Below are 19123 nucleotides of genomic sequence, written 5' to 3'. Positions count from 1 at the left end.
GCGGCCAAGAAGGGAACTTTCCTTTGCCCTCCCCTCACCTTCCCCTCCCTTCCCCTACCTAACCCACCCGCCCGGCCCTGTCTAAACCCCCATCCTACCTTTGTCGGGGGATTTACGCCTCCCGGATGGAGGCGTAAATCCCCGCGCGCGAGCGGGACTCCTGCGCGCCGGGCCGCGACCTGGGGGCGGGTACGGAGGGCGCGGCCACGCCCCCGGGCCGTAGCCACGCCCCCGTACCCGCCCCCAAAACGCTGCCGACACGCCCCCGAAACGCCGCGACGACCGGGCCCGCCCCCCCGACACGCCCCCCTCCGAGAACCCCGGGACTTACGCGAGTCCCGGGGCTCTGCGCGCGCCGGGAGGCCTATGTAAAATAGGCTTCCCGGCGCGCAGGGCCCTGCTCGCGTAAATCCGCCCGGTTTTGGGCGGATTTAGGCGAGCAGGGCTCTGAAAATCTACCCCAAAGGGAACATACGTACGTATTTTCCTTTGAAAACTACCTAGAGAAAAGGTAGCCACTAAGATCTGTATCTTCTTTTTCTGTGGATATATTTGCCCTGAAAAACAACACACTGTGCACCTGATTTTCAAAAGCATTTACATGCTTAAAACTGGGTTTTATACACGTAAAAGCAGTTTGCCCATATAAGGGGGCTTTTGAAAATTGCTACAATATATACCATTGAATTGTTCTTAGGATATTCATGTGTAAGTAGGTAAATGGCTTTTGAAAATTGCTGCAATAGTAGTTACATTCACACAGGTAAATCCTTTTGAAAATTACCCCAAGGGCCTGATTTTCAAAAGCATTTACATGCTTCAAACAGGATATTACACATGTAAATGCCTCAGGGATCTGTACTTGGACCAGTGCTTTTCAATATATATATAAATGATCTGGAAAGGAATACAACAAGTGAGGTTATCAAATTTGCGGATGATACAAAATAATTCAGAGTAGTTAAATCACAAGCAGACTGTGATACATTACAGGAGGACCTTGCAAGACTGGAAGATTGGGCATCCAAATGGCAGATGAAATTTAATGTGGACAAGTGCAAGGTGTTGCATATAGGGAAAAATAACCCTTGCTGTAGTTACATGATGTTAGGTTCCATAATAGGAGCTACCACCCAGGAAAAAGATTTAGGCATCATAGTGGATAATACTTTAAAATCATCAGCACAGTGTGCTGCAGCAGTCAAAAAAGCAAATAGAATGTTAAGAATTATTAGGAAGGGAATGGTTAATAGAACGGAAAATGTCATGCCTCTGTATCGCTCCATGGTGAGACCGCACCTTGAATACTGTGTACAATTCTGGTCGCCGCATTTCAAAAAAGATATAGTTACGATGGAGAAGGTACAGAGAAGGGCAACCAAAATGATAAAGGGGATGGAACAGCTCCCCGATGAGGAAAGGCTGAAGAGGTTAGGGCTGTTCAGCTTGGAGAAGAGACGGCTGAGGGGGGATATGATAGAGGTCTTTAAGATCATGAGAGGTCTAGAACGAGTAGATGTGACTCGGTTATTTACACTTTCGAATAATAGAAGGACTAGGGGGCATTCCATGAAGTTAGCAAGTAACACATTTAAGACTAATCGGAGAAAATTCTTTTTCACTCAACGCACAATAATGCTCTGGAATTTGTTGCCAGAGGATGTGGTTAGTGCAGTTAGGTTCAAAAAAAAAGGTTTGGATACATTCTTGGAGGAGAAGTCCATTAATGGCTATTAATCAATTTTACTTAAGGAATAGCCACTGCTATTAATTGCAACAGTAGCATGGGATCTTCTTAGTGTTTGGGTAATTGCCAGGTTCTTGTGGCCTAGTTTTGGCCTCTGTTGGAAACAGGATGCTGGACTTGATGGACCCTTGGTCTGACCCAGCATGGCAATTTCTTATGTTCTTATGCACATAACTCCTTTGAAAATTCATGTGTTAGTTTTGAAAAAGCAAAGGGGTAGATTTTACAAAAGTGCGCCTTCGCGTACTTTTGTTGGCGCACCAGGTGCAAACAAAAGTACGCTGGATTTTAGTAGATACGCGCGTATCTGCTAAAATCCTGGATCGGCGCGCGCAAGGCTGCCGATTTTGGGCAGCCGGCACGCGCCGAGCCGCGCAGCCTGTCTCTGTTCCCTCCGAGGCTGCTCCGATTTCGGAGCGGCCTCGGAGGGAACTCCCTTTCGCCCTCCCCTCACCTTCCCCTCCCTTCCTCTACCTAACCCACCCCCCCCCCCCCGGCCCTATCTAAACCCCCCCTACCTTTATCCCTGGATTTACGCCTCCCAGAGGGAGACGTAAATCCACGCGCTCCAGCGGCGGTTCCGGAGGGCGCGGCCACGCCCCTGAACCGCCCTGACCCGAAACCACGCCCCCGGGCCCGCCCCCGAAACGCCCCCCTCGAAAAACCCCGGGACTTACGCGAGTCCCGGGGCTCTGCGCGCACCGGCAGGCCTATGGAAAATAGGCGCACCGGCGCGCAAGGCCCTGCTCGCGTAAATCCGGGCGGATTTACGCGAGCAGGGCTTTTAAAATCCGCCCCAAAGCTAGGTGTGTGTTTGAAGTCTTCTTCCTAACTGCACTCCTAGGAATGCCTCACTCAGCTCAATGTGGGTTAAAGTACATGTATACAGGGTGGGCACTTTTCAAAATCGCTATTTACAAAGGTCAGTGATTTTGGAAAATTACCTCCCCATAGTAGATCAACAAGTGTTGCTAAATGCATTTGATTTTTGTGTTATTTTAATGTGTTTTTCAGGGTTTAAATCTTACTGTGAGCGATATGGTGAAGGTATAAAACGAGTCGTCCAATCCTTTGGGCCAGTACCAGAATTTTCAGGAGAGGTTGAGCAGAAAATTGATCAGGTGTGTACCCAAGTTTAGAAAGATATCATGATAACCTCCTCTGTACTTTCCTTCTGTGTACAAACATATATTTGAATTGCATCATTAGTTATCCAGTGTTTAATCTAAAGATTAAAACTGGAATTGTGAAGCAATACTTTGGGATTATGGCTCGCTTAAAATAAGCTTCATTATGGATCAGCTTTCCCAGGAAATTCCAGGAGCTATTTTTAATAAATGAATTAATAATAATAAATGGCTTCTCAAATTATTACTGGTAATTTTTTTTGTTTATTCTATAACTATACATGGAACTTTGCCTTTTGGTTATCAATGACTGAATGGAAAAAAAGAGTATTTTAATTTTAACTGGAAGCACAAATCATGAACCAGCATGTTTACAAAGCCACTAGCTCAGCTAAAATACTGTTACATGCAAATGAAATAAACTCCTTTTTAATATCTTAAATACATTTTCTTGGATTTCTAAGTAAAAATTGGTAAAAAAAAAAATATATATATATATACATATTGGGTAGATTTTCAAACAAGGCGCGTTGGCGTACTTTTGTTGGCGCTCCAGGCGCCAACAAAAGTACGCGGGATTTTAGTAGATACGCGCGGAGCCGCACGTATCCACTAAAATCCTGGATCGGCGCGCGCAAGGCTATGAATTCTGTATAGCCGGCGCGCGCCGAGCCGCGCTGCCTACCCCCGTTCCCTCCAAGGCCGCTCCGAAATCGGAGCGGCCTTGGAGGGAATCCTCTAACGCCCTCCCCTCATCTTCCCCTCCCTTCCTCTATCTAACCCACTCACCCGGCCCTGTCTACACCCCCCCTTACCTTTCTCCGGGGATTTACGCCTCCCGGAGGGAGAAGTAAATCCCCGCGCGCCAGCGGGCCTCCTGCGCGCTGGGCCGCAACCTGGGGGCGGGTACGGAGGGCACGGCCACGCCCCCAGACCGCCCCGGGCCGTAGCCACGCCCCCGTACCCGCCCCCAAAACGCTGCCGACACGCCCCCGAAACGCCGCGACGACCGGGCCCGCCCCCCTCGGAGAACCCCGGGACTTACGCGAGTCCCGGGGCTCTGTGCGCGCCGGTAGGCCTATGTAAAATAGGCTCACCGGCACGCAGGGCCCTGCTCGCCTAAATCCGCCCGGTTTTGGGCGGATTTAGGCGAGCAGGGCTCTGAAAATCCGCCCCATTTTGTTTTTTATCCCCGAACAAAACCTAGTGCCTGACAGTTAGATTCAGTACTTCTGGATGTTGGACTTTGTCCTTTTGATTTCACATTTCTGTCATCAGGCAAGAAAACAGACATTGTATTTGTTCTCTATCTGAAGTTCAGATTTAAAATCTTAATAAAACATTAGAGAATGTTAATTTTAATTGTTGAGGATTCTCAGCAAAGCCACACTATTTCATTTCAGAAGCTCCCTACATATCTTCTAAGAACTGTACCATGACTTTGAATGATATTATATGAACATTAAATACAATTTAAAACCAATGAACATTTTCCAGATTCTAGCTATTAACATATTAACAATATGTTGCTTTGCATCAGGAAGGCTTCATACTATTTTGACTGCAGTAAAGCAAAGAGGCAGGCAATGCAATATTTCAACAAACAAGGTGTTCACCAAAAACACTCTAGTTTTAATTGCTTATATTTGCTGATGTATGTTACTTAACAGCATTGTTACTGGCATCACTGAATATGAGAAAAGCGGGAGTTTGTCTGTAATAGCTGTCCCAAGCAGTAGCTTCATTAAGCCAAAGGGCTGGAGGGGATGTGCCACTTAACACCATGGTGGCCTAGCAGACAGCAGAAGCCCCATTCTCGGGATCTCAGGGCGATTGAAAGAGGGGTCATCTGACCAAGTTCCTCCCTACCCATCCCTCTTCCCTGTTTGCAGTCTGCCATTCTTTGAAAACTGTCATGAAGTCATGGTGCTGTTTTCAGCTGGCGTTCAGAGAGCACCATGACTCCATGACAGTTTGCAAAGCTTAATGCAAAGAACTGAGATGTCAGGCAAAGAGATTTTTGTTTCAGTTTTCTCCTGAGTATGTTTTTCAGCATGTCTGATGTTTGCCAGCTAAAGGTTTGACTTTTGTTCTAACTGCTCCTCCCTGAAGAAGCCAGCTTGTACGATATTGGCAAATCTTTACTTAAATCAGTGCTTATAAAAAAAAAAAAGTTTTGCTGGTTGCTCTCTATAACGTGAATTTTAAAAGACCAGAACACGCCAAAATTGGGAGACGCACACGCATATAGGACTACATTTTAAAAACTACGTGCAGGCGTAGATTTGTGCGTGCAACCCAGTGTGCACAAATCTATGCCCGATTTTATAACGTGCGAGCCCAGCCGCATGCATGTTATAAAATCCAGGGTCGGCGCGTGCAAAGGGGTGCACAATTGTGCAACTTGCGCACGCCGAGCCGCACAACCTTCTTCCGCCCCCCTCCTTCCCCTCACTTCCCCTACCTAACCCGCCCCCCACCCTAACTAAAACCCCCCCTTACCTTTAATTTTTAAGTTGCACCTGCCTCTGGGCAGGCGTAGGTTGTGCGCGCCAGCAACGGCCGGCCCGCGATCCCGGGCACAGCGGCAAATGGCCGCCGTGCCTGGAGGCTCCAGCCCTGCCCCCACCCTGCCCCCGGACCACCCCTCCCCACCCACTTCCCGCCCCCTTTTTCAAGCCCCGGGACATACGTGCATCTCGGGGCTTGCGCATGTCGCCGAGCCTATGCAAAATAGGCTCGGCGCGCGCAGGGGGCTTTTAAAAGGGTTACGCGCGTATATTACGCGCGTAACCCTTTTAAAATCTGCCCATAAAGCTTACATGTGCCGACCATATTTTAAAAGCTGCCTACATGCATGGTTTTTTTAGTTTGTGTTATTGGGTACTAATTTAAATAATGCCCTTTATCAAAGGGCCTTCATTTTCTGTTTTTATTTAATTTTTCTGGGAATTTTTCAGTGCTCATTACAGCAAGAGCAAAAGTGATATTTACCCAGTAATATAAGTCATTTTTCCACTTATTTCTCTCATTTTTGTTCTTGTATTAAAGACTGATAAATTCCTAGGACAAATAAAATAAAAACTGGAAACGAAGGTCCTTATTTATATCATAGATTAAGGTTCTGGCACCGTGTGATTGCATATTTCTGTAAATGGAGAAAAATTCCTTCTGTATTTTCTATAATTGTAGTACAAGAACATCTTAACATTTGTATGTCTGCTGTGGTACTGTAAAGATAAGGCACTATTCAATAAAGTTGCCATTTTATTTTAAAAAAGAAAAGAATTTAAAAAAAACATTTCAAATCCTTATTATGGGTTAAGGCAGCTAAATAAAATGAGTTTCCAAACTTATTGGTGAAGAATGCTCAATCAAGTGTGAGCTACAGACTAGCTGAACTATAAATGATGTATGTTCGTCATATTATACTTCTTTCATTTCACGAATGTAATTTCTATTATGAGATTGTAACTTTAATGACAGCATGGCTAAAATTATTATGTCATCATCATTACATAGTTAAATGTCTTTTCTTTTCTCTATTCTAGGCATTGTGTGAAAATATTCCTGCCGATTCTGTCCATTTAAATACTAGAAGAGAATGGAGAGATGCATGTCTTAGCCATCTGGCAAAGCTGAAAAGAGAAATGAAGTCAGACTAATGCAGTGTGTCAGATGAATGTTAAGAGGCACATGCAGAGTAACCCATGCTAACTTTAATGCAGATTAACACATGCGTTAATTGCTGCAGGGCCCATCGGAAATAATGGAGCCAATTCACTAAATAGTGCATGCGTTATCCACATTAAAGTTAATGCAGGTTATCAAGCTTTAGTGAATTTGCCTCATGGTGTCATCTCAAAACAAGCATGATAAAGCCTCCTAAATTAATTACAAATAGATATATTAGATACCGGATAATAATGATATTACTAATACTGCCATCTTAACGTTTTCTTTTAGTAAGTGCATGGTTGTACTGTATGTACATTTTGTGCTATTGACTGGGAATGCATCTTTCACACTGCAGATTCTCATGACATATCAAAGAGCAATCTTGTTTTTATCACCATGGTATTTAATCAATGTGAATGGTCAAATCTCTCTTGAAAACTAGCAAACCTCTTAGACTACTGTTAGCTAAAAAAAAGTTGAATGGTTTATCACCAGAATTTCTGTGAAACCTTAAGATTATAACAACATTTAATTGGCTCATTTAAGGTCATATAATCAAATATAGAAATGACTACTAACTTTTATGATCAGTTTAGTTTTCAAAATACTTTCAGAAAATGGTGAAAATCCTTGATAACTTGGGAGGAAATATTTACTTTTAGCTTCTCAGGATATTGCTGGTCATTTTTTGAATTTATTGAATTTATTGTTTTCAAATCCTCACTTTTTGTTTTCATGTGAGAGGCATGCTTAATATGTCAAATATTTTCAAATTTGTAAAGCGAGTCATTTTGCAACTGCCCGCATAAATTTAAAATATTTTACCTGGGGACATTACACCAGTTTTCCAAGGGAAATTACACATACACTTTCCTTTTGAAAATTATCTCACCAAACTTTTCCACACACATTTAGCCCTGCTAACATGTGCACACATTTTTTGCAAGGAAAAATATGCACATCCTTTTGAAAAAGCAAAAGTATGTGAGTAAGTACAACCCCCACTTCTACCCTGCTCCCGGGAATGCCTCTGTTCACTGTGTGTGAAAGTACATAAATGCAGGCTCCACACACATCCTTTTATCTGGGTTATCAGACAGGTAGTTTTGTAAAAGCCCATTTCTGTGAGCAAAGCACTCTTATCACAGGTGGAAATGACTTTAACAGTTACTCTCTCTGTAGTTTGCATCATGTCAGTGAGGTATTTCTACTGCAGATTTTTAAGACATATCAAACAGCAATCATGTTTTTTGCTATGGTATTTTTATTCAAATGAATGGTCAAACTTCTTGGACTATCTAAAAACTTTGCAATAAAATCAGTTGATTGGTGGACAACTATTTTATCTTCTTTGTTTTTTCTGGGTACAGGTTTATATAGTCACAAGGAGCACTTCCGTCAGAGTTTTGCTGCAAGAAAATTCTGGAATATTTCGGATTGAATGTGCTTGCAATAAATAAACATTTTTGATGGTGGCGATTGCTGTCCAGATTGAGATGACCACCATCAATATTTGGAAAGGGAGAGAAAGAGAGACTTGTGCTATTTTTATTTCTCAATCTGTATCTTTACCTCTAAGATTAGCCCCTTAGTTAAGTCAAGTTAAAGTCAATTGGTGTTTTTGCATGCATGCATAGTGTGAGTACAACTATTTCTCCAAACTCTCACAATCATTGTGCCCTAATTCTACAATGCCTAGGGCCCTTATCATGAGATAAGAAGTGCTAATCTTAGAGTTTATTTCTTTATTTATAATATTTATATACCACATAATCAGTATATACACACCAGACACAATTATGAATAGAAATAAGATCAGAGTGGTAGGCAGGAGCAAGCAGATTATGAATTTTGAAAGCAAGCGGCTTGATTTACTACGGCTATTTTCCTGTTCTTAGTCTATGGGAAAGAAGCTTAGTAAATCTGGCTCAAGGAGAACAAATTTGAAATAGATATTGAAAGAGACAATAAATGAAATTCTCTATGAGAAATTTGAGATTTGAGGAGTTCATATAAAAGAAAATTCTAATAATCAAGGCATAATGTTATAGAAGCATAATTTAAGAAAGTAATAAATGTTCATATTTTTGTATAGATGATGAAAGGCAGATTTAAGATGTTGTACAGAAGTAAGGCTACAGGGGTAAATATTCAAAAGCCATTTAGACAGATAATAGGAAAGGTATCTGTCTAAATGGCTTAGCCACATATTTAAAAGACTGAAAAACAGATCTCTTGGTGGTTCACAAGGACTGGAATTTGAAGCCACTAAGGTGGTAGCTTTCATAGTGGCATGCAGGCACACATTGGCGTATACACGTCGGTGTGCACCCAGGGACACGTGATTTTATAACTTGCACACATATATGTATGCATGTTATAAAATAATCTTAGTTCGTGCGTATTTATGCCTCATTTTAAGTTGGCGCTCCCTTAGGCGTAAATGCCATTTCTATTGTGTAAATCAGGGTATTTTAAAACCGGCACACATCCAGTTTCACCAGTTCATCCACTAGTTTGCCCAATTAAGAGCTAAGTCCTCCAAAGCCCCATGGTTTAATAGCCTTCACTCCCCCCCCCCAGTTTCCCCAGAGCCTTTAAACCCCTCTAAAATGGCTTGGGGTTTTTTGTTTTTTTTACAACTTACACCTCCTCCATAGCAAAAGTAAACTTACACAGTAGTTGACCTGGGTGCGTAGCAGGATACATAAATATTTACTCGCACATCCCTTGGCCACACCCTAAAATGCACACATTCTGCCCAGTCCCTGCCCACACCACGTCCCTTTTCTAAATCGAATGAGATATGCATGCAGCGGGAGATACATGCACATCTGGGTGGTTTTTAAAATTCTGTGGGCACGCACGAGCCTGATTTGTGCGAGAATCTCCAGATTTTGGTGCATGCCAGGCTTTTAAAATTCACCTTTAAGAGTGCAGAGGGTTAAAGTGGTTTTAGGGGAAGTTAGGTGAAGAAAGTGTTAGAGAAAGGTTAGAGAAAGCAAAGTTAAGCACTTTGCTGAAAAGAAGTGATAGTTGCTAATCAGAAGATCAAGTGAATGACAGGAGGAGTGGTGAAAGAAGAGAGAGACTGGATTAGACCAGCAGTTCTCAACCCAGTCTTCAGGACACACCTAGCCAGCCAGGCAGGTTTTCAGAATATCCACAATGAATATGCATGAGATATGTTGTCTCCATTGTATGCAAATCTATTTCATGCATATTCTTTGTGGATATCCTGAAAACCAGACTGGCTGGGTGTATCCAGAAGACTAGGTTGAGGGGGATTGAAAGAAGGGGGTCCAGTTTTGGTAGACAATTAACAAGGAGGGTGATCCATTGCTCCTACCATGTGACAGGGGCCGGCCAATGGCACCGATAGCCCCTGTCACATGGAAGGGCAAAGGGTCATCGGCGCCATTTTGATTAGTGGCAGCCGAGAGCGGGAGATCGCTCCTGGGACCCCCGCTGGACCACCAGGTACTTTAGAAAAGTTTTGGGGGGGACGGGAGGGTGGGGGATTCTAAATAATGAGATTTAAAGGGTCGGGGTTGGTTTGGGGGTTGTTTTTGTGTGCCCTTTCTTCCCACCCCCACCCCCCCAAATGATAAGAGAACTCCTGAAAAATTTTGTGGGGTTTTCCTATCGCTTTTGGGGACCCTCCAATTCCTGATGGCTGAGAAAATATCATCCATCAGAAAAACGATTCACATCCCTAATTCACAATGCAAAGAAGCAAAATGTACCTCTGATGCCAAATGAAAAAAGGATATAAGCTGCCATTGGTACTTATGTCTTATATTTTGTTTCCACAGCTCTCACCCACGAAGCTGCTAGTCCCAGCCAGGAAGCCTCAGCCAGCAGCGCACCACCCTTTTTGCATATGCCCTTCCTCATGGATGCCCAGACCCAGGTCAGCAAGGAGGAAGAGCAGCAGCAGGCACAGGCGCAGGAGGCATTGTCAATGCTGGAGGCCCTAGGTTCATCCAGCCCACTCAATGTGTTCCTCACCCTCTCTGGTTTCATGGAGGAACAGAGCCTTGAATGGGAGGCTATAAAATCAGCACAACCTCGAGCCAGCACACCAGAGCACCAGCTCAAAGCACCTCACCCTTGGCAGGAGCAGCCCGCATGCCTGGTCATGCCAAATTTGGAGGATCAAATTCCTGCACCGGCACCAGGCCCTGCACAAACACCAGCACCAACATCCCCATCACCAACAGACGACTCCATACATGAGTAGCTGGACCAGCTTGAAAGAAGGCATGGGGTACACCTTAGACTCATACTGGCAGAGCTACTGTGCCTCAGGAGAGCTGTAAACAGGCAGAGTCAGATTCTCTGAGATCAAACCGCTGCAAACACACAAAACATGAACACGCTGGTTGCTACAGTGAACAGCATGACCAACGTTCTGATGCAGATCCTGCAAAGGATGCCCGAGCTGCCAATAGAGTCTTCCCTAGCATCATTGGAATCCACGCCCCGCAGCAGTCTATGGGCTGACAGAGGGGTAGGCCCCTAAAATCCATGCCTCCCCCCCAAGTGGCAAACCACGACGTGGCAAGGGGGCCATGAAGACCAGAAATACCTGGCCTTTAAAACCGAAGAACAAGACTTGTAGGACAAGCCTGGCCAGGACTCTGTACAGAGTTCCTGTGCCGTCTAGATGAAAGAAGCCTGCTGGGCCCATCCTCACTACAGAATTCCTATGCCGTCTAGATGGAAGAAGCCTGCTGGGCCTGTCTTCACAACAGAATTCCTGTACCATCTAGATGGAAGAAGCCTGCTGGGCCTGTCCTCACTACAGAGTTCCTGTGCTGTCTAGATGGAAGAAGCCAGTTGGACCTGTCCTCACTACAGAGTTGTTGTGCTAGCACTCAGAAGGAATGGTCCTCTGTCAGCCATTGTGATCCAACAGCCTAACTGTAAAGCCTCCGTAATGCTCTGCCTGTATTCCATCCTCCTTGAAGCGGCCTCCAGTCACGGTCCAACTGCTGCCTTTTCTCATCTTGTCTAATCTCCTGCTCTGGATGCTGGTGTCTCATCTCATCTCACTCCTGCTGCTGCTGCCTCCATGCTGCTGGGTCTCCTTCTGGGCCTCCTGCCTCTATGTTGCGCTCTTTGGTCCTGGTCCTGCTGCTTCCATGCTGAACTCTTCTGCCTTGGCCCCTAGGCTGTCCCCTTAAGTGCACTCTTTCAATGTGGACTGTCTGGGGCCTTTTTCTAGCCATCACATAGCAAGGCTACTTTCAGCTACAACAATAAAGATGTACTATAACTATTGGGTGTTGCCACTTCCACTTTCTATGTTCTTAGTAGTAATCATGATAGTGCCAAATATATAAGATTATAAGCCTGTATATGTAACTAGCGGTACCCGGCCACGCGTTGCAGTGGCAGAGTCAGGTTCTTTACCCTCCCTCCCCCTTCCCATTGCTCATTTACCTCAGTCACTCATCCTCCTCCCCCTTGGTCACTCACCCCCCCTTCCCTCCCCTGTCCCCACTCCAGCTCTCTCCCCTCACACTCACCTCCCCTCATTCTCCCTCCCCTGAAATGTATGCTTTCTTAGGTATGAGGACCCAGACTGTAAGAAGCAGCTAAGATGCCGATTGAGAAAAAAACACCGAAATAGAAATTGGTGGTGGTAAACGTGGTCCGTCAGTGGGAGGTTGTGCGTGTTCTGTATCAAAATAGGGGAGTGCCTAACCAAGTTAGCACTCTCTATTTAGTTAATTGTTTTGTAGAGGGCTAATTAGGTGTCTTTCCGAGATCAGGGACATTTTGTGTTTGTGTTTGTGTGTGCCCTCCGTCTTTCCACCCCAAAAGAACCCCACCATAAACGCAGTGTTTAAATACGCACCCCACACCCCACCCCGGCGAAATACAGTAACCCACCCTCCTGCCCCCGTGAGAGCTGCAGAATGACCGAAACACCCCTCCCCCCCTAAACACGCACGCAAGAAAATAACTACGGCCCCCCACCGTGCAGCCCCCCGGATACCTGTGCAAACAGTCAGTCGGTAGAGCGGGTGTTCGGTTCGGGATCGAAGTCTTGGGTTCGGGCCATTGGCTGCTAGCCATAAAAATGGCTCCGATGGCCCTTTCACCTGACTATGTCACCGTGGAAGAGTAATGGGAGCGCTAGGTTCCCTGACATAGTAAGGGCAAAGGTCCGCTGGCTGCCAGTCCTGAAAATGGCGTCGACGGGTCCTCACCCTTACTATGTCACATGGGCTACTGCCGCCATTGTTGTCTCTGAGTGGCATAGTAAGGGAAAGGGCCGTCAGCGCCATTTTGATTGCTGGCAGCCGACGGCCGTAGTGTACGCGATGTGTCCCGGACCGTTCTTGGCCCCCCCCCCGCTGGAGCAGCACGGACCTGTTTCCGCTTTTGTGTGTGTTCAGAAGGTGTGGACAGTAAGCAGAACAGGCATGTGCGTGGGGGGTGTGAGGAGGGTGTTTTAGTGTGAGTTTGGAGAGTGTGGGAATTGCCAACATGTGACATGTGCGTGGCCCCCCGGTGTAGCAGCCTGGAATTTGGTGCGTTTTGGTGTGTTTTGGGAGGGTGTGTGAAGTAAGTCCAATTGGCATGTGTGTGGGCGGGGCTGTGAGGAGTGTGGATTTCTGTGTGTTCGGATGGTGTGTGAATTAAATACATTTGTCATGTGTGTGGAGTGTGTGAGTGTTTGTGAAAGGTGTAAGAAGATGCGCTGACGTCCGATGTCCACCAGATGTCGCTGTTTTGTTGAACAGATTTTTAAACCTTTTTTACCTGTCACGGGTGACATATATGTAATGTAAGTACAGAAGAACCTTCCCGTAAGCGAAAGGAAGGTTGTGTCCAAATTTGAAAGCAATCGGTGCAGTGGTTTCTGAGATTAGTGATTTTGTACAAACTATTCAACATTTTTATTTATATAGATGATGCCATTTCAAACATTTCATGAAATGTTTGACCAGCTGAAAGTGCTGTTCATGAAATGTTGAATGATTTGTGCTTTTTGATATCTTGTCCTTGCAGAATGTGATTACTCAAGATATTGACTTTATTTCAAACAGTGGACTACATGTCTTCGCTAATAAAGTGGTCACTGTTTGAAAATGACACTTCCTAGTTGGCTCCCTTCATTTGTGTGGTTGTAGTGTTAACAGTTCACTCAGTATAAGGTTTGCCCTCCACATGACCTTGCATTCTAGAATGCCCTTGCACATTCCAACTTACCACTTATCTAGGAGGCAAGACTTAGGCCATACAACTGAACGCTCACTGGATGCTCCTTAGGAAGACAGCAAGAGTTAAAGACGAAGCTCATTACTGGGGACCTTCTTTATTGCTTCTTGTTGCCTTCTTCACTCTGCATAGTCGTAGCTAACTCCTGCTTACATGGGCCTATATGTGAGTTGCACAGTAGCAGGCTGGCACACACAGTATATTGTGTACATGTAGAGCTTGTGTGGTGTTAAGGGGAAGTTATTCAACATCACACAAGATGTGTTCTTTGGCCCCCTTATTTGTGTCATGACTCAAAGGCTATTTATACCCAACCATTTGTAGCCTTCACACTGTGAAAATCTGCCTGGTCCCAAGCAGCAGCAGCAGCCCTCTAGACCCTGTGCTCTTTGCCTGTGGTCATTCTCCACAAGACACTACTCCCTCACTTATCCTCCCTAGTTGTCACACAGCAGCTCACTCTCTGATCAAACATTCAGCAAGTACACAGCGGTGTCGAAGGGAAAGGTAGGTTAAGTGTACAAGTGAAGTGCCTAAAGTGCCAAGCAAAGCCTGTCCCCTAGATTCTAAAGCAGATATGGGTGCACCCTCTCTATGTATGCACAGGAAAGCTATTGACCTACATATGGCAGAAAGAAGGTAGCCCTACCCTGCCAGCGTATACAGAGCACGGAGTATGTGTGGAATGATACGGCCTGGGTGGGCGGGCTGTATGTAAATGGTGCATGATATGATCAACGGAGAGGAGGTAAAGGAGATCAGTGACAGCAAAAAGAAATTCTCAAATTGGACTTCCGGCAGGCCTCAGGTACCTGCCTAGCAAACCATCCCCAGACACACACACATCCCTGCACTGGGTAGCTCACTACATGCTGCCTCTAAACCATCTAAATTTATAAACCCAAACAATATAACATGAAAAAATTATGAATTCAAAAAAAGACCTGTTATATGGATGTCAATAATCTGAGTGTACCTTCATACGATGCTGTAAAAAAATACGGCTATCGTGACTGTGAAGCCTATGTGTAGGCTTTAAAAATCATTAGGTACCCCAGTGTTGGAATGCAAACTTTTGTAGTGCTCACTGTCCACTGTGCAATTGTTGCTAAAATGATCACGTGGATACTGTTGCAATATTCACTTATCTCAAAATTGTAGTCGGTCTTGCCTCAGCCGACATCCTGATGTTTCGGAGGCTGGCTCCTTCTTCAAGGGCTGGATATGCGCAAGAGAGACCGGTATTCCAGTGAAACATTAGATGTTGTGACAGTGAATTTGATTACTGTGCCAGCAATGTTCAACTTGTTAAGTTTGTTTAGCGGTCTGTGAAGCTCCGTGAAAAACAAGCGGCTGCTCCCACGACTCTGTGCTGGCCTCTAAACCATCATCATGCAAACCATTCATCTGAATCAGCCCTACGTCGATGCCATTAGGTGGTCCTCGGCATTCCACATTCCAGCCATCACAGCATCCCCACATTCATTGGATAGCTTCTTAACACCCATTACCTCCCTCCCTAAAGTAGCAAGCCTCTGTGATAGCTTAAGCTCTGGGTAGCTTGCACCCCTACAAATTACCGGACTATTAGAACCACTCCAAGTACTTGGTGGAAAAGCATCGGTGGGGGAGGAGGGGGGGGCAGGGGTCAGGCCGGGTTGCATGACAGACAAATGTCAACTAAAATTTAAACAAGACCACATATTTGAAGTGTCATGCTGGCAACTTTCACACCTCCACCCCTCTTTATAAACTGTAGGGGAAATTTTAGAGGGCAAAGTGTGAGGGCATTCTTACTGCAGCCCACATGCTCTACTGTCACAGGCGCCCCCTTCTCAAGAGAGCAAGCACTGGAGCACTACTGTGCAAAAGTTGTATGTGCACAATATTTGCACACACCCTGTTCTGGGGTATGGATTGTAGTGGCAAGGGAAGGACCTCCGAGTGCAACAGCACCCTGAGACACAGAGATTGGCAGAGAGTAACACAGCACATCCCTCATCGCGTTGCACACTGACACCCTTATCTTTTGAGTACAGACTACCTGCAGCACTTCCTGCACCTACACATGGCCAAGGAGTAGGTTCCTGAATTGTTTGGCATCAAACAATATTGAACTCTGTGGCTGCTTGTCCCTAACAGCTAATGAGGTAGTCTAGACTCCTTCATTGACACTTATTATCTATACCTGACCACATAAAATACATCTATCAGAGGCTTATATGACACTTCCTTTGTCTGAGGTACTGACATGAGCCCCTCAAGGGCTTAGGTGCCTATAAATGCGTGTGTGGCAGAAGTCGAAACAGAAAGGCGATCAACCTACATGGCTATCACATGAGACCTCTGTGAGCAGTACGCCTATACATTCAGGACTGTGTCCGTGTACTATGGAGGCAGCTTGTAGACTCATCAAGTCATCAGATGACAACAGTTTCTCTAGCTAGAATGCTGTACTCAGAGCAGATCATTCACAGTGCAGGAGCACATCTGCCCTGCTCACCACAAACTGTAAAACTGAATAGCACCACATGAGGCACAGCCTAGAGCAGAGCTTTCCAAACTGTGTGTCGGGACACGTTAGTGTGTCGCCTGCAGTGTGCAGGTGTGTCGCGCAAGCCCGGTCAACTCTGATGCGAGTTTGGGCTTTTTTTTATCTAGAGATTCACTTTTTTTTTTCAGTTTATGGGTTGCTTATTATTGGGTGATTTTTGCTGTCAATCGCGTTTTTTGGGGGGGCTTGGTGGGTGGAACGAGCCCAGCCATCCTTGCATTGGCTGCTGCTGCCGATGAGGCCTGGCCATGAGGAGTACTGACTGCAAGCAGCAGTGTCTGGTGATCATGGAAGGGAGTGAAGCACTTAACTGGCAACAATCAAAAAGACGAGGTACATGAGTGTGGGGGCCAGACATGTGCTGGGGGGAGAGAGATGAGTGAGTGGGGGGCACACATGCTGGGGGGACAGACATGTGCTTGAGGGGGAGAGATATGAGTGTGTGGGGGCCAGACATGTGCTGGGGGGAGGAGAGAGATGAGGGTGTGGGGGACAGACAATTTGTTTCATTATTGTTTCTCATAAATTATAACAATAACATGAATCTTGGAATATATATTTTTAATATAAATTTAAGGTTTTCATGAGATAGGTTGTGTCGTGAAACATTTTATTTATGTATATATTTAAGGAAACATACATAAATTGTCGAAATATGTTTCGTTCGTTTAACCTTTAACCTCTGGTTTACTAGTAGACTGAATTACCGTGTCGTGAAATTATGTTTGTCTAAAAAGTGTGTCACCAACATGAAAAGTTTGGAAAGCTCTGGCCTAGAGGATAGCAGCTCTTCCAGATTCCCCACCAGTCATGACAGGTATGTGGATCAGCAAGTGCTAGCAAGCCTGAAATGACGCAAACATGTGGAGTGATGTTGGAAACAGAACAATCTGCAACTGTTTGGCATAGGAATGCTTGCTATAGGTCAAAGCTAAATACGCTGCTTATTTTCTGGGTACATACATACATACAGCTGTACCATATGACTCAATGAGTCTGAACGACCAAGGCCCTCACCTTCTGCACATTATCATTTACAAATTGCATAGGTAGTTGTAGTACGGTGCATCTGTGTCTAGGTGCATGCAACCACTAAGAGGAATGCTAGATTAAAGGACCTGCACGCATTGTGGGAATGGCTAAGGCTGTAAGGGAAGGCATCCTACTTGAGCACTCTGATGTCAGCAGTAGAGTTGCCAAGTGCCTTCATTTTTCAGGACAAGTTAATCCTGTCCTGATTTGGAACCCATTAGATGCTGGGATTTCATCTGATTTCCCTATAGCTTATCCGAACTAAACAAAGACTATCAATACCTGCATACATGGGAGTAAGACCAGGACTGGATCAACATGTCCTGTAAATCTGGATCCAGTTGGGAAATGGAGTCAGCTGTGACTCTGAAACTGGTGAGGCAGTGATGTCAGCCCTGTCTTGGCACGCCCATGTGGCAGTAAGATGAGCCAGTACAGGCGTATAACTTCACATAAACATAATTCTCAGCTACGGAATCAGGCAGTAAAATGGGAAATCTGTCATTGAAACCTTAAACTCTCTACCTTTCCCTTTAGGCTGTGCCTTTAAGCTTCCAAGCTCTTTGAGAGGTACAGTATTTCTAGAGCTGTAGCTCTCCATGCTCGAGGAGCAGATAGGGTTGCATCACACTTGTGGCACTATCTCATCCACATGTGAGCGCTAGGATGGGGTCCACTGGGGAGGGGCGGCAAACCACACTGCGCTACCTAGGCCAGAAACTCTCGGGCCACACATGTTGCTTTTACTGTTACTAACAGGCAGAACACATTATGGCAGCCACATGTATTTGATGATAGGGATGTGAATCGTGTCCTCGATCGTCTTAACGATCGATTTCGGCTGGGAGGGGGAGGGAATCGTATTGTTGCCGTTTGGGGGGGTAAAATATCGTGAAAAATCGTTAAAAATCGTTAAAAATCGAAAAATCGAAAAACCGGCACATTAAAACCCCCTAAAACCCACGCCCGACCCTTTAAATTAAATCCCCCACCCTCCCGAACCCCCCCCAAATAACTTAAATAACCTGCGGGTCGTTAAAAATCGAAAAATCGAAAAACCGGCACATTAAAACCCCCTAAAACCCACCCCCGACCCTTTAAATTAAATCCCCCACCCTCCCGAACCCCCCCCCAAATAACTTAAATAACCTGCGGGTCCAGCGGCGGTCCGGAACGGCAGCGGTCCGGAACGGGCTCCTGCTCCTGAATCTTGTCGTCTTCAGCCGGCGCCATTTTCCAAAATGGCGCCGAAAAATGGCGGCGGCCATAGACGAAAAAGATTGGACGGCAGGAGGTCCTTCCGGACCCCCGCTGGACTTTTGGCAAGTCTCGTGGGGGTCAGGAGGCCCCCCACAAGCTGGCCAAAAGTTCCTGGAGGTCCAGCGGGGGTCAGGGAGCGATTTCCCGCCGCGAATCGTTTTCGTACGGAAAATGGCGCCGGCAGGAGATCGACTGCAGGAGGTCGTTCAGCGAGGCGCCGGAACCCTCGCTGAACGACCTCCTGCAGTCGATCTCCTGCCGGCGCCATTTTCCGTACGAAAACGATTCGCGGCGGGAAATCGCTCCCTGACCCCCGCTGGACCTCCAGGAACTTTTGGCCAGCTTGTGGGGGGCCTCCTGACCCCCACGAGACTTGCCAAAAGTCCAGCGGGGGTCCGGAAGGACCTCCTGCCGTCCAATCTTTTTCGTCTATGGCCGCCGCCATTTTTCGGCGCCATTTTGGAAAATGGCGCCGGCTGAAGACGACAA

The 19123-nt window shown here is 45.8% G+C and overlaps 1 protein-coding gene and 1 long non-coding RNA gene across 4 annotated transcripts in view; one reads left to right on the top strand and one right to left on the bottom strand.

Annotated features, from left to right (window-relative positions):
• Nucleotides 1-7892, top strand: part of CRYL1 (crystallin lambda 1) — a 267609-nt gene extending 259717 nt beyond the window's left edge. The window contains exons 7-8 of the mRNA XM_029602510.1: nt 2762-2868; nt 6426-7892. Coding sequence (XP_029458370.1) covers nt 2762-2868; nt 6426-6539 — 221 coding nt within the window. The 3' untranslated portion in view covers nt 6540-7892. The remainder of the gene's footprint in view (nt 1-2761; nt 2869-6425) is intronic.
• Nucleotides 1-19123, bottom strand: part of LOC115092045 — a 298722-nt gene that overhangs the window by 172612 nt on the left and 106987 nt on the right. The gene's annotated exons all lie outside the window — the stretch shown is intronic.

This window comes from Rhinatrema bivittatum, chromosome 5, assembly GCF_901001135.1.
Source record: "Rhinatrema bivittatum chromosome 5, aRhiBiv1.1, whole genome shotgun sequence".
Classification (NCBI taxonomy): Eukaryota; Metazoa; Chordata; class Amphibia; order Gymnophiona; family Rhinatrematidae; genus Rhinatrema; species Rhinatrema bivittatum.
The sequence above is the reverse complement of the archived record's forward strand: the minus strand, read 5'-3'. Positions and strand labels throughout refer to the sequence as shown.